Genomic DNA, 22797 nt, shown 5'->3' with positions numbered 1-22797 from the left:
GCAGTGGCTGACGGACTGGTGCAGAACCAACAACCTATCTCTTAATAAAACCAAGGAGATGGTTGTTGACTTCAGGAGAGCTCCAGGTGTCCACCACCCGCTGAACATCAACGGCTCTGCTGTGGAAATTGTGGATAACACCAAGTTCCTCGGTGTTCACATTGCAGAGAACCTCACCTGGTCCCTCAACACCAGCTCCATAACCAAGAAAGCCCAGCAGCGCCTCTACTTCCTGCGGAGACTGAGGAAAGCACATCTCCAACCCCCCCATCCTCACCATGCTCTACAGAGGGACTGTAGAAAGCATCCTGAGCACCTGCATTACTGTCTGGTTTGGGAATTGCAACACCTCAGACAGCAAGACCCTACAGCGGATAGTGCGGACAGCTGAGAAAATCATCGGAGTCTCTCTTCCCTCCATCGCCGAGATCTACACCACATGCTGCATCCGCAAAGCCAACAGCATTGTGGACGACCCCACCCATCCCTCACACGGACTCTTCGCTCTGATGCTGTCCGGCAGAAGATACAGGAGCATCCGAGCCTCCACTACTAGACTCTGCAACAGCTTCATCCACCAGACAGTCAGACTTCTCAACGCACAGAGACAGAACTGAACCCCCACCCCACCCACCACTCACCCAACACACTCACACAAAACTAAACTGTACACCCCCCCCCTTTACACTCACAAGAACTGAACTTCACCCACACACACACCCAGTCAGCACACAGAGGCTGACATGACTTTATTTGCTGCACTCTTAAAAACTATAAACTCTACCTCAGTAACTGCTGTGATTATATATGTTCTATATGTTACAGTATGTCACACATCTCTGCACCTTATCCCCACTATACACTTATTATACCGTATCGGTACTGCACTGTCCTGTCTTAAAATTGTCTCGTCTTTTGTATTTATTGTTATTTAGTGTTATAATTTTATAATTTTATGTTGCACTGTCGTCACTCCTGCACTTTATGTTGTCTATTGCTTGTTGTTCTATGTTGCACCATGGTTCCGGAGGAATGTAATTTCATCACACTGTGTACCTGTACTCAGATGTAATGACAATAAAAGCCTCTTGACTTGACTTGACTCTTGACTTGATATCAGTCATTAATCAAACAGAACAATTACCATTAATTACTGACAGACAATAAATCAGTCCGTAATCACTGTTCTTAGATTTATTCAGTTTTTATAATTATAAATTATCTCCAGACCCGGACAGTTCCGGTCCACTGTATTCAGGTCACTGTATTCAGGTCACTGTGTTCAGGTCACTGTGTTCAGGTCACTGTGTTTGGTTCTCTGTGTTTCTTGCACTGTGTTCAGATCGCTGTGTTCTCTGTGCCCAGTGTGCTGTGTTAATGGCACTGTATTTAGTTCTGTGTTCAGGCCTCTGTGTTCAGATCTCTGTGTTCAGTGCACTGTGTTCAGATCGCTGTGTTCTCTGTGCCCAGTGTGCTGTGTTAATGGCACTGTATTTAGTTCTGTGTTCAGGCCTCTGTGTTCAGATCTCTGTGTTCAGTGCACTGTGTTCAGATCTCTGTGTTCAGTGCACTGTGTTCAGATCTCTAAAACACTTAGAAAACATTTAAATGCTTAATAATAAACACTTTACAACAAATGATTGATGATTATATCTTTTATATATGATATATATTTAATTTATATATTTATATTTGATGATTAGTTTGATGGTTGTGTTCGGAGTGTGTTTGAAAACTTGTGGGATGATGAGCTCGACTCCCAAAATATCAGAGTGTAAACCAAACCTGTTCACACACACACACACACACACACACACCCCTAAGTCACCCCCCCACCCCCAACTCATACCACCCCTACCCCAATGGGGGGGTATTAAAGCTCCCCTCACCCCATCTCTCTCTATCACTTCACTCACTCGCTCTCTCAGTGGCAGGACCAGCCACTCGCTCGTCTCCCTCGGTGGCAGGTAAGCTCTTCTTTTATTATATACTCTTATATATAACTGGAATTTCCCGATCTGCCTTAAACACTGCAGCCTGAGGCGCCGTAATGTAACCGCTGCACTGTTTAAGGCGGGCCGGGAAATTCCAGTTACACTAGATTTTGCAAATTTGAAGACAAATTGATGTGAATCTTTATTAACATGTAATAGAAATATGTATGTATATGCTTTATAACCACTTATAAACATCTATAACCACTTATGAACATCTATAAACGTGTAATAACACAACCCTCGCGCTGTTCTCCCATAGTGTTTTTTCGATTGGTGTAAATTATGAGCACTAATTACAGCGTGGAGCTGCAAGGCCCCGCCCCCTGGGGCTTCAGACTGTCGGGGGGCAAAGACTTCAACCTACCCCTCACCATCTCACGGGTAAGACTCCGCCCCCCCAACACATGCACACACATATATACACACACACACATCATTAGTGTGTATCCCTTTCACTGCTGGCGTAATGCACACACTCTTATGTCACGCTGGAACGGCTGTTATTTCCCATGAGGCCGTTTGGCAGACGGTTGGCGGACACGCCCCCTGATTGATTTTCCACACTGCTAACCCCCCCGGGGCTTCATTATGCATATGATACTCCTCCCCCCGCCCCCCTCCAGGGCTCCAGACACACACACTCTGTGTGTCTACTTTTCTTTCTTTTTTTTGTTTGTGTGTGTGTATTAGTGTTATTTTTGCAGATTGGCTACTCCCCCTCAGGTAAAAGGGGGCGTGACAAAGGTCTGGGTACACCTGTTCAGATTAGGTTTGTCGTATTTGTTGAGTTATGCATACAGAAGTAGTGAGTAACTCATGTGTAATGCAGTGTGTGAGTGGTGAACACTGAACATACATTGTGTAGTATTAGTTAATATCTATGGTTATTATCTGGGTAATAAATCAGGTTTAACTGCACCTAAACAGCCGTTTAACTCAGACCTAATAAAAGTAATAATAATAATAATAATAATAATAATAATAATAACACTTAATTTTTATATAGCGCTTTTCTAAAACCCAAAGACGCTTACAATCATCATTGGTAGAAATGTAAGATAGAAACATTATACAAGACAGCAAATTCTGTTTTTTCTGTCATTTTAAGTGTATATATATATATATACGTATATATATACATATATATACGTATATATATATATATATATATATATATATATATATATATATATACATATATATATGTATATATATATATATATATATATATATATATATATATATATTGTGGTAGGCCCTGGGGTTAGGGGCGTGACCACTGTGACCCAGAAGGAGGAAGCACACAGAGAACACAGACACGGGGAGTAAATGAACTCAAAACGTACCTTTTATTTGGCTTTTAAACTGCCCTCCACCACACCCAAAACAACTCAAAACAACATACTCAGCCCAATGGGGCTCTAGAGTCTGTAGAATTACTTTAGTCTTCTTTTTATGCTCGTTTAAAGGTCCGTGCGGCCTCAGCCCTCAGCTCCCCAGTCCAGAGTCCTCCTAAATGATGGCTGAGGCTGAGTATATATGCCTGTCTCAACTGGCGGCTCAATCAGCCCTCATGCGGGCCAGCTGAGACAGGCATGGCTTTGCGCTCTGGCGTGGGGCGGACCCACAACTCCCCCGCCTCCTCACGCCACAATATATATATATATATATATATATTTGTGACCATCGAATACACATATATACTCTATAACAGAGTTAAATTAACTATTTTCTGGGAGTTTTAACTCTTTTAACTCTGTTCAGGAGTTAAATCTGAACTGTTGTGGGAGTTAAAATATTTTTCCCATCCAGAGTAAAAATACAGCTCAACAGTCAACACTTCACAGTGTTAACAAATAATGCAAAAAAAAAGTTATTAAATTAATATTATTAAAAAGCATTGTAATATTTTAAAACCCTGGAACATTAAGAAGTAACAATGGCAACAAAAAGCATCATTACTGATATATAATAACAATTTCATACTCAACTCAAAGTTTATGCCAGTGTATCTTTTTTCATTACAGGAAATTTGGCAGTGTTAAATCAACACTGTTAGTGTTAAACCAACACTTATTAGTGTTAAACTTTACACTCTCAGTGTTAATTTAACACTAACAGTGTTGATTTAACACTGCCACATATCCTGTGTATGGTAACTTTAATCCTGTATTGCAGTTCTCACTGCATCACAGCACTTTATCACACTTTACAGTGCAGAAGATAACTTAAGGTAACTTGCTCTTATAGCCAACAACACATCAGCTACGCAAACAACCATTATATAAAATATAATGAAACACTTAATGGAAAGGAGTCATGGTGAGTAAGACTACACACTGATGGTGAGCTGGGCTTGGAGGACACGCCCATTAGAGATTTCATTCACGCCCCTCAACACCTTACAATAAACTCTGAAATAAACTCTAAACTCTATACTCTAAATTACTAGGAGCTGTAAAGTAGTAACTCCAGCTTTGGGGTGTGTAGTATTTTTGGAGCAGTGGGATTTATCAGGCTTGGTTTAGGCTAACGCAGCTAGCGGTGCATGAGGCTAGTTTAGCTAGCCATGGAAAAAGCTCACATGAGCCGGTTTAATACAACTTTCTTGCCATGGTAGAAGATACTGAACGCGTATTTCACTGGATTGTGTAGATTCAGCCTGGCTTGACTTGGCAACCCGGTGTAGCGCCGTGTCTGGAGAGGAGTGGGCGGAGCCGACTACTCTCTGTGGGGTTTTGAAACTGGACCACTCCAGCTATTTCCCACACTCGCTCTCTTTTCCTACAGAGTGTATCTTTAAGGAGAACGCATGGATACGTAAGTGATGATGAAAGGATGTAGGAGTATCACACAGAGGTATTTGGTGCGCTCCTTAAACTGCAGTGTGAAAACAAAAATAAGCGGACCAAATATATACAATGTAGTAAACACATGAACTTCGATTCAGACTTTCAAGTGTAAAAGCTCCCTTAGATTAGTCTCTCAGCCTCATAATCCATAGTTTAATCCCAAAAACTCAAATAAACATTCTGTACTATAGACTATATCTACAGTACCTTTCACACTGTGTCTAAGCGCTATGTGTGTGTGTGTGTGTGTGTGTGCAGTTAACAGACAGTGGTAAGGCAGCTAAGGCGGGCGTGGGCGTGGGAGATATGGTGATCACCATCGATGGTCTGAGCACTGAAAACCTGAATCACCTGGAGGCTCAGAACAAGATCAAAGCCTGCAGCGGAAACCTCAAACTTACCATGCAGAGGTACACACACACACACACACACTATACACACTACACTACACACACACACTATACACACACACAGTGTGTTCAGGTTTCTCCTTAATAAAACCACTGCAAATTAAGAATGACGGTTGTCCCTGTTGTTTTGTACATATAGTTTTATACTCTTATATAACTGGAATTTCCCGGTCCACCTTAAACGGTGCAGCGGTTACATTACGGCGCCTCGGGAAATTTCAGTTATACAAGATTTCGCAAACTTGAAGATAAATTGATGTGAATCTTTAATTACATATAATAGAAATATGTATGTATATGCTTTCTTAGCACTTATAAACATCTGTAACCACTTATAACCACTTATAAACATCTAATGGCACGTAAACATGTAATGGCATGTAAACATCGCCATAATGTAACCGCTGCACCGTTTAAGGTGGACCGGAAAATTCCAGTTATATAAGATTTTGCAAAGTTAAAGATAAACTGATGTGAATCTTATCTTTAATTACATGTAATAGAAATATGTACATACTTATATCCTTTTTACAACCACTTATAAACATCTATATCCACTTATAACCACTTAAAAACATTTAATGGCACGTAAACATCACCATAATGTAACCGCTGCACTGTTTAAGGTGGACCGGGAAATTCCAGTTATACAAGATTTTGCAAAGATTTTGAAGACAAATTGATGTGACTCTTTATTAAGATGTAATAGAAATATGTATGTATATGTATATTTCGATTGGGTGCTTTCGTTTTTGTCAATGAGAGTATATACACACTCTACACACACTATACATACACACAACACACACACACACACACACACTGAAGACCAGAGTGTGGAGAAACGCTTAGCCGAAACTGATATGTGTGTGTGTGTGTGTGTGTGTGTGTGTGTTGGTTTGATATTTAGTGACGATAAAGAAATAAAGCTCTCTCAGATTTACTGCCAGTCTGTATTATTAGAAGCAATCTGTCTGAATCAGCAGCATCTGAAACCTGCCTGAGTGTGTGTGCGTGTGTGTGTGTGTGTGTGTGTGTGTATAGTGTGTGTGTGTGTGTGTGTGTGTGTGTAATGGCACGTAAATTGTAATGTATGACGATATGTAAACTGAACTGTTCTTCAGGGCAGAGCTGCTGCTTAATCACATGAACAAACACACATCTCTACATCTCTCTAAACATTAATACAGAAATAAGCCCCCGGGTGGCGCTACTGTCTAGGTGTTGACTTGGTTTTGCTGCTTTTTATTCTCTGGCACCCAAACTAACCGAGGTTATTTATCGATTCATCCGAAATTGAGTCTTTGGCATCTAAACAAACTTTAATATAAATAAAGAAGTCAGGGTTGAGTCCTAAATTGTAAATGTGCAACACTTTGCTCTTTTATTAGGAGGTAATAAGTAAATCCCAGACAGTGATAGAGCCAGCACTTCTCATGAGATAATGAGTTCTATCCCCAGCAATGATAAAACCATAAAACCTAAACTCAAATCAACTCAATTAATTTAATCAACTTAATCAATCAGCTCTGCTCTCAGCAGGTTATAGGTTTGATCCTCAGTGATGATAGAACCGATGCACCAGTGAGGTGATGAGTTCAGTCATCACAATAATAGAATAATCCACTCGTTTAGGTGTCAGATTTATGCAGTTTTAGATATTATGGGATTATGGGATATTCTGATACGTCACTGTATAACAGTTTCAAACTGCAGTGGAGCTGAAATCTCTTTACTTACTCTCTGAGAACTCTCCTCTCCTCACTGCTGCAGAGTAACACCAGGTAATGCTGCTCTGAGGACTCCAGGTGGCGCTGTGAACACTGTAATTAAAACAAATAAAAAAATAACTGAAACCCAATCGAGTAAAATACACCTGAATCTGAAGTGATGGAGGCAGGTGTCTGATTGGTGGAGAGGGTGGTGAGGGCTTGTGATTGGTGGAAGTGATGGAGGCAGGTGTGTGATTGGTGGAGAGGGTGGAGAGGGTGGTGAGGGCGTGTGATTGGTGGAAGTGATGGAGGCAGGTGTGTGATTGGTGGAGAGGGTGGTGAGGGCGTGTGATTGGTGGAAGTGATGGAGGCAGGTGTGTGATTGGTGGAGAGGGTGGTGAGGGCGTGTGATTGGTGGAAGTGATGGAGGCAGGTGTGTGATTGGTGGAGAGGGTGTTGAGGGCGTGTGATTGGTGGAAGTGATGGAGGCAGGTGTGTGATTGGTGGAGAGGGTGGTGAGGGCGTGTGATTGGTGGAAGTGATGGAGGCAGGTGTGTGATTTTACTGAGCAGTAAAACAGTACTAGTTTCACTCGTGTTTATTATACACAGCCTTTTACAGCCGGCAGGGGGCCTTACAGAGTGCCACAGTGTGTACATTACTAGTTTATTACTAAACCACTGATCAACAATAACTTCACCAAACATACAGTAACTGAAATTATTCAACCGAACATACAAAATACCACAACAACCACTAAAAACACAGCAGCAACCACTGAAAACACCACAGCAACCACTAAAAATACCACAGCAACCACTAAAACACTAAAAGAACAGCAATAGAAAACACAAAGACTCTTCATACCAGTAGCCTAACAACCAACATGGACACCACCTCAGCAACACGATAGCAACCACCCAGAGCAGCACTGTAACTGCCTAGCAACACCTCAGCAACCACCTGCTAACCGTAGCTGCAATGTCCCTGTTTTATAGAGAAGATCAGACTTATCATTTATAATTTACAAAAACTATTATCTATTATTGGACAGATGCACAAATTCACACACACACACACACACATACACACACGCGCGCGCGCACAGTGATGTGGCTGAGGCATTCTGGGAAGGAGATTTGCTGTTCTTCACTCTTATAGAATATGAGGAGTTCAGATATCAGTGTGTGTGTGTGTGTCCTGGATTGTTGTATGTCTTACGTCAGATGAAACTTCTCAGATAGTTAGTAACAGATACTACACACACACACACGCACGCACGCACGCGCACGCACACACGCACGCACGCGCACGTACACACACACACACACGCACGCACACACACACACAGGCAGATACACGCACGCACGCGCACACACACATGCACAGACACACACACACACATGCATGCACAAACACACTCACACACACACACACACTGCGTGTTACTGCCATTAAATACATGTTGTTTGTTGTGTGTTTTACAGGGTGGTACATGTTCCAAAACCTGCTGAAGCACCAAAGGTCTGACCTTAACTATCATACACACACTATACACACACACACACTGTGTGTTTATGCAAATATTGTCTATACACTTCTCATCAGTCAGTTAGACACAGATGGACAATGTGTACAGACTCCTCCCTCACATTACTGTAAATATTAAATTATATCTCTATTAGAACACTGTAGAAAAGAAGCATATATATAGTTTAGAGTATTCAGTGTTCAGCTCATATATCAGTATATATTTACTGTCCTGTGAAAAATAACTAAACCATCAGATATTAATATCTAAATCTCTACAACACAGGTAACAGTGCACCTCACACTGTGGCTAAACTCTACTGGGTATAGAGTTCACTAGAGCTGCACAGGTTTCTACTGGATCCTCTTCCACCTTGCGTGTGAAGGATGCCCCACAGGTGCTCAACTGGGTTTAGTCCTGGAGATATATCTCCTCTACCAGAACACAGCCACACATGTAGACTCAACTTCTTCTGCAGACTCTGGGAAGGAATGTGTGTAAACTGTCCTGAAAAACTGCTGTATCTCAGATTCAGGGTGTTATTAATCGTTGTATAGCTTTATATAGAGCAATAATTGTGTTCCTCTCATCCTCAGAGAGTTCTTTACCATGAGGTGGCATGTTCAGTATGAGAGAATTAAACACAAAACACCAAATTTTAACAGCCTTATTTCACACCTGAGAGCTTCTAACACTGACACAGCTGGACACAGTTGTTCAATGTGAGGTGTACTGAACACTGACTACTCTAAATTATATAACATATATATATATATATATATATATATATATATATATATATATATATATATATATATATATATATATATATATATATATCTGTGAAATATATTGAACACAATGAAAAGATATGATAACATTTGTAGAAATGTGAGGGGTGTACTCATTACCACTGAATACTGTAAATACTTATATACTGTAAGTGTTTGTGTTTGTGTGTGTACTATACCATTTGACGTAGGTGGTTGTATATTATTAGAACTAATTCTAGTGTGTGTGTGTGTGTGTGAGAGGGTGTGTGTAATCAGAGATATGATGTCGTTGCCCAGAAATGTCTGTCTATAAACACACACACACACACACACACTCTGGGTTGTGTTGCTGGTGTAATCAGGCTGTAATGGTGATCTATTTAGTAAAAGGCCAGTTCCTTATCAAAGAGCAACAAACAAACAGACAAATAAACAAATAAGTAAATAAGTAAATGTGTGAAACACTCAATCAGACTCTACTGCAGTTCTACCAGTCATACAGTACTGTGATGATAATGTTATTATAATGTAGTGGTGACAATAATGTGTGTAATGATTCATTTCTGATTTTTTACGTTTCCACAGGCGAATACAGTGGCGACAATGTCAGTATTGCACAAAGTGTGTGTGATGTGTTGTGGTAGAGTAGTGAATGTGTTGTGGTAGAGTAGTGAGTGTGTGTGTGTGTAGTAGGGTTTGTGTGTAGACTGACCTGCATGTGTTTTTGTTGTAGATATAAAATTCGTACCTAGATATTCATACCAAAATGAACCCAGCCGCTCACCATGAGAACACCAGGAGACTGAGGACAAGCTCAGAGGAAAGAGCTGCATCCCCAGCTCTAACACATCAGCTAACAGACGCCTGTACTGACTAGCATCACAATGAGAGTGATGAGAGAAAAGAGCGTCACCTACTGTACTCTCTCCCTCTCTCTCTCTCTCAGACTCCGGCTGCTGATGGAGAAACAGCATGACCTACTGTACTCTGTTTCCAGTTTTAAGTGTTTATTGGGATGAACAGGGATCTTACCTGTGATTGGCCCGTTACAGATTATACTGAGTTCTGTTCCTAAGAGACACTGATAACTGGCTCCAGCTGTCTCTTCCTGTGAGCAGAGTGGAGATTTGCTCTCATCAGGTTATAAATGAGACTCGGGAAGCGCTCACCTCTAAAAATAGCCAGCGCTGACGGTGAGAGGGTGTATCCCGGAGCTGAGGGAGGCATGAGATGCCTGAAACAGTCCTCAGATACAGACAGATCTGAGTTCCTTACTTACGTAAAGTGTGTGTGTTGTGAGTTCAGTATTGAGCATGTTAATTTTCTACATTAACAAATGACAGTCATTTCTAATATGGTTACGAAATTTTTAGCTGCAATTTAATGAAAAGCGTCAAAAAACAACGACTCAATCTGAGATTTTCTTCATGCACATGGATTACGATGCAATGAAGCATCATCTTAAAAGATTAGCTCAAACTAATTTATTAGACCAATCGTAGCTACAGTGGTCCAAGATCACCAGTGTCTGCTCTCTGAGACCACAGTTCCAGAGAGAGTTCTTCCAGGAGACTCCAGTTCTGAGGTGGATTTGGTCAAAGGGCCACAATATTCAAAAACAGCCTCTTCTTTAAAGACTGTAACTTAAAATCAAAGACTTTTATTTCAGATATTGTTTCCTATCAAATTGTTTATATTTTCTTTATATCTTTTGTATGGTTTGCCCTGGAGTCTTCTGTTAGAACTTTGGGTTCCTACAACAATTTCACTCCTGTCTTCAACACTGTGGTTTTAAACATGGAAGAGGGTTGGTACAATTACTGGTACATTACTGGTACAATTACTGTTGGTACAATTACTGTCTCTCAGACTCTGGCTGCTGATGGAGAAACAGCATGACCTGTGAAGTCCCTGTTTCCAGTTTTAAGTGTTTATTGGGATGAACAGGGACTATCTTACCTGTGATTGGCCCGTTACAGATTACACTGAGTTCTGTTCCTAAGAGACACCACAAAAATAAAAATGTAAACTAATGATGTCTGGCAGTTAAACAGTGTTCTCGCAGTTGAGTTTTTACCCTGTAGCTCCACCTACAGACCAACACTTACACAACTCCAACTGCTCTCACTCTGTGTGTGTGTGTGTGTTTCTGAATCTAGTTCTCCTGCTGGTGTCAGTAAACCTCCAGTTAACAAGTAAAATATTCAGCTTTTATTGTTTTTCACTTATAGAGTAAATACATTTCTGTAACTTTATTTCTATTTTTTTATTGTCTATACATTTATATAATTTGTGTGTGTGTGTGTGTTTCTGTGCTCTATCTAGTCCTCGTGCTGGTCTCAGTAAACCTCCAGTAAACAGGTAAAAAGAATATTTTGTCGCTGTCCAATGAAAAACAAGTATCTCCATTTTAGTTGATTTTTAGTTTACTACATAATTTGATATTGAACAGATCTGTCTCTTACACTGTACCAAAATCTCTTGATGAACGGACCAATAGAAACTCTTCAAAATGACCTGAAATAAACTCTTTTTACATTGACTTCCATTAAAAGTTTAAAAGGTTTTTTCTCTCCCCTGTAAAGTTTCTGTTTTTGTGATAAATGTTTTTGATTGGACAGTGACAATATGGTAATATATTAATTTATAGACTGAATTATAGGTGGTAACTCATGTCTGTGTTTATTTATATTATGTTTAATATGTATAATTTATGTGTGTGTGTATAATGTGTGTGTGTGTGTGTGTAGGATGCCGCGTGTGCCCATCACTCAGACTGATATCGGGTTCTACCACATTCCCACTCACGCTGATTACAGCAGGAAACGCATCATGGAGGACACGGAGGACTGGAGGCCGAGGACGGGGACGTCCCAGTCCCGCTCCTTCAGGATCCTGGCCCAGATGACCGGGACCGAGGATGAGGGGGGTGAGTGTCCTGCAGAACCTCCACCTTCTTTTACAGCTGGAACTGAAGAAGAGATATAGATAAAGACCATTCACACAGCGGGAAAAATCACCTAAACCTGATTTTAATACTACATCTGATGTGTATTTTATTCTGTTCACACTGTAATCTGATTAATCTGATCTGTATCTGACACTGGTCTGAACAGTTCACTCTCCTAAACTGAAGCTCATGCACTAAAGAGCAGCAGAGCTTCACATGAAGTTTCAGTTTCATCTTCTTCAGCATCACAGCAGCTATCAAACAGTTCCAGTATCTGCAGCCTCGATAATTACAGAGAATGTGTATTTTTACAGATCACTGTAAAAATAACACGCTATTTAGCAACATCCTCTTCTTTAGGTTGTGTTCTCGGTTCCCACAACTTTTTTTTAATTCAGTTTGAACAGAAACATCAGTGTAAATATTACCCTTTATTACCAAACGTTCCCCCGATCTGAAGCCCTTACTCAGCTCTGTCCTCCATCTCCCTTCTGCTTCTGATCCGACTGATCCTGAGTCACATTACTGTAAATCAGATATATATTAGATTTCAATATTATTTATAAAAGTAACCCAAATAAAAACTCAAATATCAGATTCAGTTTGTTTGTGCTGTTCACACTGACACACAGCTAACACACTGGTATCACATCTGACCAATCAGATCAGATTTGGTCATTTTTAAATCAATCAATCAATCAATCAATCTACCTTTATTTTGACTCGGAGGTACACTGAGGGCAACCCTCATTTTCAATTTAGCCAAACATTTACAGAAACAGGGATTGACATGACAAATAAAATAATAGCAAAATGTATTAATTTTAAAATAACAGTAAATAAAATAAAAAAATAGAAAAAAATCTAAAATAGAATTAGAATTTAAAAGATATATAATAATTATAATAAAACTTGGTTTAATTGATAAAAAAAATCAAATCAAAAGAAGACAAGATTAATACAGCAAAAAATAGTTAAAATTAGGCTAAAACTAACTTTTACATAATACAATAAAAATACAAATAAATAAATGAACAAAAAAATAAAAGCAATAAAAAAAATAAGAGTAATAATAATAATAAAAGAAAAACTAAATAATTTAAAAAGCAATAATACAAAACTATTAAAATATAAATGCTGTGAACAGAACCAAGTGTGCAGGTAAAGAGTTTAACTGAATCAACTGAATCAAGAACAACTGAATCAGTGAATCATTAACAACTGAATCAGTAGGGATTTAATTATTAGTAGAAGAAGTGCTTTATGTAGTGAAGAGTTTGGGAACAGCGGCCTCTAGTGGTAAAATCAGGGAACCTCAGCCTCACCTCCAGTAAAAATCATGAAGTTTATAAATAAAAACAGATAAAATATGTTTAAGATAAGGACTTATCTGTAGCTCGTTATGTTATGTTGAGTTATTTATCAGTAAAGAAGATATATGAAAACTGCAGTGTTTATGTATTAACACACACACACACACACACACACACACACACATATATATATATATATATATATATATATATATATATATATATATATATATATATATATATATATATATATATACAATGCTTATATTACAGTTTAATCCTTAACAGATGTGTAAATTTACTGTTCATTTTCTCTCTCTTCAGTCCGATCAGAGGAGGTGGAGTCTGATAAGAAGTCAGTAAAGTGAGTATCAGTGTTTCAGTGTGAGATTCGCTGTGTGTTAGCACGGCTTGCTTGTCTTATATACTATATATATATATATATATATATATATACAGCTGTATAAAATGAAGAGATTACTTCAGTTTCTGGATCAGTTTCTGTTTGAGTAAAATGAACATTATTGTTTTATTCTATAAACTACAGGCAACATTTCAACAACAGTTGTGTAGAGTTGAGTGGAGTTGTGTAGAGTTGAGTGGAGTTGTGTAGAGTTGAGTGGAGTTGTGTAGAGTTGAGTGGAGTTGTGTAGAGTTGTGTAGAGTTATGTAGAGTTGAGCGGAGTTGTGTAAAGGTTGTGTAGAGTTAAGTGGAGTTGTGTAGAGTTGAGTGGAGTTGTGTAGAGTTGTGTAGAGTTATGTAGAGTTGAGCGGAGTTGTGTAAAGGTTGTGTAGAGTTAAGTGGAGTTGTGTAGAGTTGAGTAGAGTTGTGTAGAGTTATGTAGAGTTGAGTGGAGTTGTGTAAAGTTGAGTGGAGTTGTGTAAAGGTTGTGTAGAGTTAAGTGGAGTTGTGTAGAGTTGAGTTGTGTAGAGTTGAGTTGAGTGGAGTTGTGTAGAGTTTAGTGGAGTTGTGTAGAGTTTAGTGGAGTTTTGTAGAGTTGAGTTGTGTAGAGTTGTGTGGAGTTGAGTGGAGTTGTGTAGAGTTTAGTGGAGTTGTGTAGAGTTTAGTGGAGTTGTGTAGAGTTGAGTTGTGTAGAGTTGTGTAGAGTTGAGTGGAGTTGTGTAGAGTTGAGTGGAGTTGTGTAGAGTTGAGTTGTGTAGAGTTGAGTGGAGTTGTGTAGAGTTGAGTGGAGTTGTGTAAAGTTGAGTTGTGTAGAGTTGAGTGGAGTTGTGTAGAGTTGAGTTGTGTGGAGTTGAGTGGAGTTGTGTAGAGTTGAGTTGTGTAGAGTTGAGTGGAGTTGTGTAGAGTATGGGATTAAGTTTGGTTAAATTCCCACTTAAAATATTTGTTAAGTTTTCATTCTGAAGCTCCGCCCCCAAACCAGATCTGTCGCTGTGTTAATAAACCCGCTAACACTGATGCTAGCTAAGCTTATACACTAACACTGTGTGTGTGTGTATTTATAGTGTGTTTGTGTGTGTGTATGTGATTGTGTGTGTGTGTGTGTGTGTGTGTGTGTATGTGATTGTGTGTGTGTGTCCTGCCTGCTGCTCTGTGGCTGCTCTGCTCTGATTGGTTCATTCTGTCACATCCCTTCTTGACCACATCCCCCCCTCTCTCTCTCTCTCTCTCTCTCTCTCTATCTGTGTGTGTGTGATGGCGTGTGTGTGTGTGTGTGTGTGTGTAGGCCGATGAAGATTAAGGTGGGGCCGAGGTATCACACACTGCGGGACTGGCACCACGGCGTGTCCGCTCGAACCCTCAACGTCCTCAGTCTCGTCTAACTCCGCCCCCCAGTGTGTGTGTGTGTGTGTGATTGTGAGTGTGTGTGTGTATAGTGTGTGTGTGTGTATAGTGATTGTGTGTGTGTGTGTGTGTGTGTGTATAGTGATTGTGTGTGTGTGTGATTGTGTGTGTGTGTGTGCGTGTGATTGTGTGTGTGTGATTGTGTGTGTGTGTGTGTATGTGATTGTGTGTGTGTGTGTGTGTTAGTATTGATTATATAGTGAAGTGTGTATTATTATGTAATGGTTTGATTGACAGATGATGCTGATTGATAATCTGATCGGTGTATTGATCGCTATATTTCTTGTTTGGGGCTGATATATGTTGATATTTATTAATTATATGCTGGATTATTGATATTTATGGCTGTGATTGATATGTTTACAGTTATATTTTAGACTCGTATGTGCTAATATTTATATTTTCTGTATTAATATATTTGGTTCAGGCTGATATGAATATAAATATTAATAAAGTAGCTCTTTATTTAAAGGGGTGAGAATATATTGTGTATTGATAAGAGTTTGGCGATTCGATATTTATAACGATTCATCGGTTACTATTCAGTACTTCACAATACTGTAACCACGAGTATAAAAACACATATTTATAACATCGGAATAAAAGACAGGGCGGGGCTACTCTGATGTAGGCTGAGTGGGCGGGGCTACTCTGATGTAGGTTGAGTGGGCGGGGCTGATCTGTGGTCTATATCAGGACTGTGTGAGTTTCTCTGCTGCTGTTTCTCTATTCTAATAAAGTTATTCTGCTCTTTCCTCCGTCTGTCTTTATTCTTCTGTATTCATTTAATTCTGGATACACACACACACACACACACACACACATAATATATCATACATATAAATCTACATCATATCTATATAAATATATATATTTAGCTGTAATACTTGTTTTCCACTAGGTGAAGCCAGCAGAACATTTATATAGATCTAAACAGTGTGTGTGTTTGTGTATATGTGTGTGTGTGTACTCAGTGAGGTGCAGGAGTGTGAGCTGAGGGCTCATGTGAGGTCTCCAGTAAAGACGATGATGAAAGGCTGCAGATCTCCTGTAAAAAACCAAGCAGGTAAGTCTCAGTAATTTAGTTCAGTGTTATTAAACTGATACAGACCATCAGTACCCAACACAACTATACAGTAAATACCAAACACAGGTGTGTAATTTACCTGAGTAAGTGTGTATAAACACTACGCAATTAAGGTGCACACTGGGCGTAACGTGTAATAAACTAATCATCTTGCTCATCATTCTCTTTAAGAGTAGATCAGGTGAGCTCTGACTTTGGTGGATTGCTATTTTAACGGCGCAGCTACCTGGACGTGTTCAACCAACTCTTCTCAGCTATGTAATAATGTGTGTGTGTTTGTGTGTGTGTATAATGTGTGTGTGTGTGTGTATAATGTGTGTGTGTTTGTGTGTGTGTATAATGTGTGTGTGTGTGTGTATAATGTGTGTGTGTATAATGTGTGTGTGTGTGTGTGTTAGGTCTGATTAACCCCACTTTTGGATCCGGAAGCAACAGTCCACCATTAGGCCCTGCCCTGGACCAGCCTTTGCCCCGCCCACATCCCAAAGATGAAGTGTCATTGGTCCAGAGAGCGGAACACGTTCCTGCAGGAGCTCGAACTCCAGTGTGTGTTCACTGTGACTCCATTATACGGTCAGACCTGTACACACTACTACTGCACTATACCACACTATACTACACTATACTGTACTACACTACACTATACTACACTATACTGTACTACACTACACTATACTACACTACACTATACTACACTATACTGTACTACACTGCACTATACTACACTACACTATACTGTACTACACTACACTATACTACACTATACTGTACTACACTACACTATACTACACTACACTATACTACACTATACTGTACTACACTGCACTATACTACACTACACTATACTGTACTACATTACACTATACTACACTACACTATACTACACTATACTGTACTACACTACACTATACTACACTCTACTACACTACAATATACTACACTACACTCTAAGAAATATAAGTACAGATTTGTACTTAAAAGAGTACAAAGCTTGTCGCTGGGGCTGTACCTTATATTGAGGCACAAAAAAGTACCTTTCAGTGAAAGTCCTTTTTTGTACCCATGGTTTTTGTGGCAGTAAAGATCATAAAGATTATAAACATTATCATCAACTAAATATGGCTCAAAAACTTGATGATACAAAATTGTCTGGCTTTCAAATAAAAAAATGTGCAATTTAAATATATATTGTTCATTAGTACAGTGATGCAGAATACTGAATGTACCCTTTGGCTGGTTAAATGGTACAAATCTGTACTTATTGCTGTTAGAAATGACTTTGTACTTCAGAGGGAACAAATCTGACCCTGTAAAGACCAATATTGTACCTTTGAGGGTACAATTATAAAGAGTGTACCTTCGAGTACAAAAAAGTACTCATGTCGTACCTCTGTTTTTTAGAGTGTATACTGTACTACACTATACTACACTACACTATACTACACTATACTACACTACTACTGCACTATTCTACACTATACTATACTACACTACACTATACCGCACTACACTACACTATACTACACTACACTATACTACACTATACTACACTACTACTGCACTATTCTACACTATACTATACTACACTATACCGCACTACACTACACTACACTATACTACACTATACTACACTATACTACAAAATCAAACCTGAGTAAAATACTGAAGTAATCTATCATAAAAAGAGACTTTAGTAGAAGTGCTAAAGTGTTTTACATGTTTTGTATGTAAGAACTGTGTTGTAAGAAGTAGTGTTAAGTAAAGTATAGTAGTGAAGTACTGAGAGTAAGAGTACAGTAGTGAGTAATTAGAGTATTTATTACAGAAATCAGTGTAAAGTTATCAGAGCTAAAGGCAGAACAGGAGCAGAGAGATCAGATTAATCTCCTGATTCACTCAGTGATGATCAGCTTCATTAAACCCGGAGAGACAGAGCAGATCATCCACCGCTCCGGATTTACTGATAATGTGGGTTTAGAATCATTCATAATATTTTAATTATTATAACGAATAACGATGCAGCTCATAAACAATACATCAGAGTATTAAACTCAGTATTTAATGTATAATTATGTATAATGTGTGTGATGGTGTGTGTGTGTGTGTGCAGGGGTCCGTTCCTGATGGTGATGGGTAGTGCGTGGCACAGGGAGGAGTTTGTGTGTGTGCAGTGTGGGGAGTGTTTGGGGGAGCAGGGCTTCGTGGAGGACGAGGGCAGTGTGTACTGTACTCACTGTTACCAGCTCTACCTCGCACCAACCTGCTCACGCTGCTCGCACAAGATACTGGGGGTTAGTGCACTATACACACTACACACATACACACACACTATACACACACTATACACACACACACACACACTATACACACACACACACACTAAACACACACCAACCTGTTCACGCTGCTCGCACAAGATACTGGGGGTTAGTGCACTATACACACTACACACTATATACACACTATACACACTACACACACACACTATACACACACTATACACACACACACACACACTATACACACACCAACCTGCTCACGCTGCTCCCACAAGATACTGGGGTTTAGTGCACTATTCACACTACACACACACTATACACACACACACACTACACACACACTATACACACACACACACTATACACACACTATACACACTACACACTATACACACACACTACACACACACTATGCACACTATACACACTACACACACACACTATACACACACTACACACACTATACACACACCAACCTGCTCCCACAAGATACTGGGGGTTAGTGCACTATACACACTACACACTATATACACACACACTATACACACACTATACACACTCTATACACACACACACACACACTATACACACACACACTATACACACACACACACACTATTTACACACACTATACACACACACACTATAGACACACACACAAACACACACACACACAGCTGTTACAGTAATAAACACGTCTTACTGTAAACATTACAACATGAAATCTACTAATTGAGTGAACTGACCAGCAGGAGGCGCTGCACTAGAAGCCAGAGGGGGTAGGTGTTTCTAATAAAGTGGCCACGGTGAGTGTGTAATACAGAGGTGTGTGTTTACAGGAAGTGATTAACGCTCTGAAGCAGACGTGGCATGTGTACTGCTTCCTGTGTGCGTCGTGTCAACAGCCAATCAGAAACAACACCTTCCACCTGGAGGACGGAGAGCCGTACTGTGAGAAAGGTACACACACACATTCACTATACACACTTTATACACACATTTATAAGTTTGGAAATGCCTCGTAAAATAATATTAATTTATTAAAATGAATAAAACATCAGACGTGTTTCCTCCCACAGATTATTATGGTCTGGTTGGAGCTGGTTGCCATGGATGTGATTTCCGAATAGAGGCGGGGGATAAGTTCATAGAGGCTCTAGGCTTCACCTGGCACGATACCTGCTTTGTGTGTGCAGTAAGTGTGTGTGTGTTTGTGTGTGTGTGTGTGTGCAGTAAGTGTGTTTGTGTGTGTGTGTGCAGTAAGTGTGTTTGTGTGTGTGTGTGTGTGTGCAGTAAGTGTGTGTGTGTGTGCAGTAAGTGTGTGTGTGTGTGTTTGTGTGTGTGCAGTAAGTGGGTGTGTGTTTGTGTGTTTGTGTGCAGTAAGTGTGTGTGTGTTTGTGTGTGTGTGTGCAGTAAGTGTGTGTGTGTGTGCAGTAAGTGTGTGTGTATGTGTTTGTGTGTGTGTGCAGTAAGTGTGTGTGTGTTTGTGTGTGTGTGTGCAGTAAGTGTGTGTGTGTGTGTGCAGTAAGTGCGTGTGTGTGCAGTAAGTGTGTGTGTGTGTGTGTTTGTGTGTGTGCAGTAAGTGTGTGTGCGTTTGTATGTGTGTGTGTGTGCAGTAAGTGTGTGTGTGTGTGTTTGTGTGTGCAGTAAGTGTGTGTGTGTTTGTGTGTGTGTGCAGTAAATGTGTGTGTTTGTGTGTGTGTGCAGTAAGTGTGTGTGTGTGTGTGCAGTAAGTGTGTGTGTGTGTGTGTTTGTGTGTGTGTGCAGTAAGTGTGTGTGTGTTTGTGTGTGTGTGTGCAGTAAGTGTGTGTGTGTTTGTGTGTGTGTGTGTGCAGTAAATGTGTGTGTGTGTGTGTGTTAACACCCTCACTGGTCTGGTTAGATGCTGGGTTTTGACACAAGAGGGTGTAAAATGCTTCCCTCACTGCTCTATAAACGCTTGTGAGATGGTTCCTCTGGGTAGTGCACCTCCTGGTGAGAGACTGTTATCTGCTGGACACATTTCTACAGTTCACTAGAAAACCTTTTACCCAGTTGACAGATTTACGGAGGAGGTGAATAGCTGTACTGAGAGAAACAGGAGGGTTATTTCAACAAATTGCCCACAATTCAGTCCATCCATCAGCGTGCACCATCAACTATAATCACTGTGGAGCAACGAATTGTTCCTGTAACCTGCAGGTGTGATTAATTGATCGATCGATTGATGATCTGAGGAGCATCTCATACAGTGACAGTCAGTCTCCCCTAGTAGTGATAGGAGGAACACTAACAGTGATCTCAGTGATCTGTGCAGAACATCCTGCAGATACATGTGTTGGACAATAAAACTGAAACACCTGTCATCATTTTAGTGTGGGATTTTAGGTTTCATGGATAAATTGGAGCAGCCTGGTGGTCAATCTTCATTAATTACACATCATTGCACCAGTAAGAGCAGAGTGTGAAGGTTCAATTAGCAGAGTAAGAACACAGTTCTGCTCTAAATATTGCAATGCGCACAACATTATGGGTGACATACCAGAGTTCAAAAGAGGACAAATTGTTGGTGCACGTCTTGCTGGAGCATCTGTGACCAAGACAGCAAGTCTTTGTGCATTTCAGCATACCATCAAGAAGGACCAACCACATCCAACAGGATTAACTGTGGACGCTGTAAGAGGAAGCTGTCTGAAAGGGATGTTCGGGTGCTAACCCGGATTGTCTCCAAAAAACATAAAACCACAGCTGATCAAATCACGCAGAATTCAATGTGCACCTCAACTTTCCTGTTTCCACCAGAACTGTCCGTCACCACAATAAATTATTGTGCTCTAAAACCAGGTGTTTCAGTTTCATTCTACAACCCCTGTAGATGTGTTTCTGCCTCTCCTGCAGAACTTCCAGCTGATAGCAGCAGCATTTTTCAGCAGGATAATGTTCACCCACACACAGCAAGGGTTTCCCAGGAACACAGTCTCCACCAGATTGCAGCACTTCCTCGTCCTGCAGATCTCCAGATTTATCACCAATCCAGCATTCATGGAGCAGCTGGGACTCAGCTTCAGCTTCAACCTACGAGTGTAGAGCTACAGGATCTACAGGCCCAGCTGTAGCAACATCTGTGGGTAAATGTGCTGCAGGATCCAAACAGAACCTGTAGAACCTCCAAACCCAACCCTCTCAATCTCATCTTATATCCAGCATAGAGGAACCAACAGGATCTAAACTAGAGACTCTAATACTGTACTCACTAATATATCATCACTAATATTCACACTCAGAAACACTCACTATATTACAGATATACACTACTTTACTGCAGTTTTTATTTATATCAAAAGATTAAAACCATCTACTATAAAATGTGTTTTACTGATGATGGTGGTGGTGTGTGTGTGTGTGTGTTGCAGGTGTGCAGCTGCAGTCTGGAGGGTCAGGAGTTCTTCAGTAAGAAAGATCGGCCGCTCTGTAGGAAACACGCCAGCCCCTCAGCACTCTGATCACTTATTCACCAGGCCGGTGTGTGGTCAGGTGTGTTCAGGTGTATATATGTGTGTATGAGTGTGTGTAGATGATGTGTCTGATAGTTTAGTTTAGAGCACTAAGTGATACAGTGTGTTAATCTGCAGAAATATAGTGTGAAATATAGTTACTTAATGCTGCAGACACAGTCCCACACTGCTCTAAACATTCCAACATATATCACCAAAACATTATTACATAAAAGATATCTACATTCATTTATTACTCTTTTTCACATATTGTAATTTATTTATTATCCTTCACTTTTCTTATCATTTGATTATTATTTTGTATTTGTTGAATTGTTTTCTTTGGCAACAGTTATTTGCAATTCATGCCAATAAAGCTATTTGAATTAGTGAAATAGTGTGTGTGCACTGTGTGTGAGTGTGTGTGAGTGTGTGAGTATGTTCATATACTCAGTAAAAAGAACAGAAAAAATCACTACAGTCTGAAACTCTCTTCTTTCATCTCTTTCTCTCTGTCTTTCTCTCTCTCTCGCTCTCTCTTTCTCGCTCTCTCTCTTTCTCTGTCTCTCTCTCTCTCTGTCTCTCTCTCTCTCTCTCTTTCTCTGTCTCTCTC

General features: G+C 40.0%; 1 protein-coding gene across 1 annotated transcript; it reads left to right on the top strand.

The window, feature by feature from the left end:
* The first annotated feature begins 1878 nt into the window (after positions 1-1878).
* Positions 1879-22573, top strand: pdlim5a (PDZ and LIM domain 5a). The gene is made up of 15 exons (XM_049470703.1): positions 1879-1967; positions 2257-2378; positions 5108-5259; positions 8459-8495; positions 9861-9880; positions 11435-11470; positions 11601-11636; positions 12026-12204; positions 13863-13902; positions 16320-16411; positions 16831-17005; positions 18543-18723; positions 19551-19671; positions 19791-19906; positions 22104-22573. Exons 2-15 carry the CDS (start codon positions 2280-2282, stop codon positions 22191-22193), a joined length of 1374 nt encoding a protein of 457 aa, XP_049326660.1. The 5' UTR covers positions 1879-1967; positions 2257-2279; the 3' UTR covers positions 22194-22573.
* The last annotated feature ends 224 nt before the right edge of the window (positions 22574-22797 follow it).

Source organism: Astyanax mexicanus, chromosome 22 (assembly GCF_023375975.1).
Source record: "Astyanax mexicanus isolate ESR-SI-001 chromosome 22, AstMex3_surface, whole genome shotgun sequence".
NCBI classification, from domain to species: Eukaryota; Metazoa; Chordata; class Actinopteri; order Characiformes; family Acestrorhamphidae; genus Astyanax; species Astyanax mexicanus.
The sequence above is the reverse complement of the archived record's forward strand: the minus strand, read 5'-3'. Positions and strand labels throughout refer to the sequence as shown.

Excerpts from the sequence above, each read along its gene's own strand:
- pdlim5a (XM_049470703.1), top strand. The coding sequence starts at position 2,280 with ATGAGCACTAATTACAGCGTGGAGCTGCAAGGCCCCGCCCCCTGGGGC. Across the intron at positions 19,672-19,790 it reads AGAGCCGTACTGTGAGAAAG|ATTATTATGGTCTGGTTGGA; the intron begins GTACACACACAC and ends TTCCTCCCACAG. Across the intron at positions 19,907-22,103 it reads ATACCTGCTTTGTGTGTGCA|GTGTGCAGCTGCAGTCTGGA; the intron begins GTAAGTGTGTGT and ends TGTGTGTTGCAG.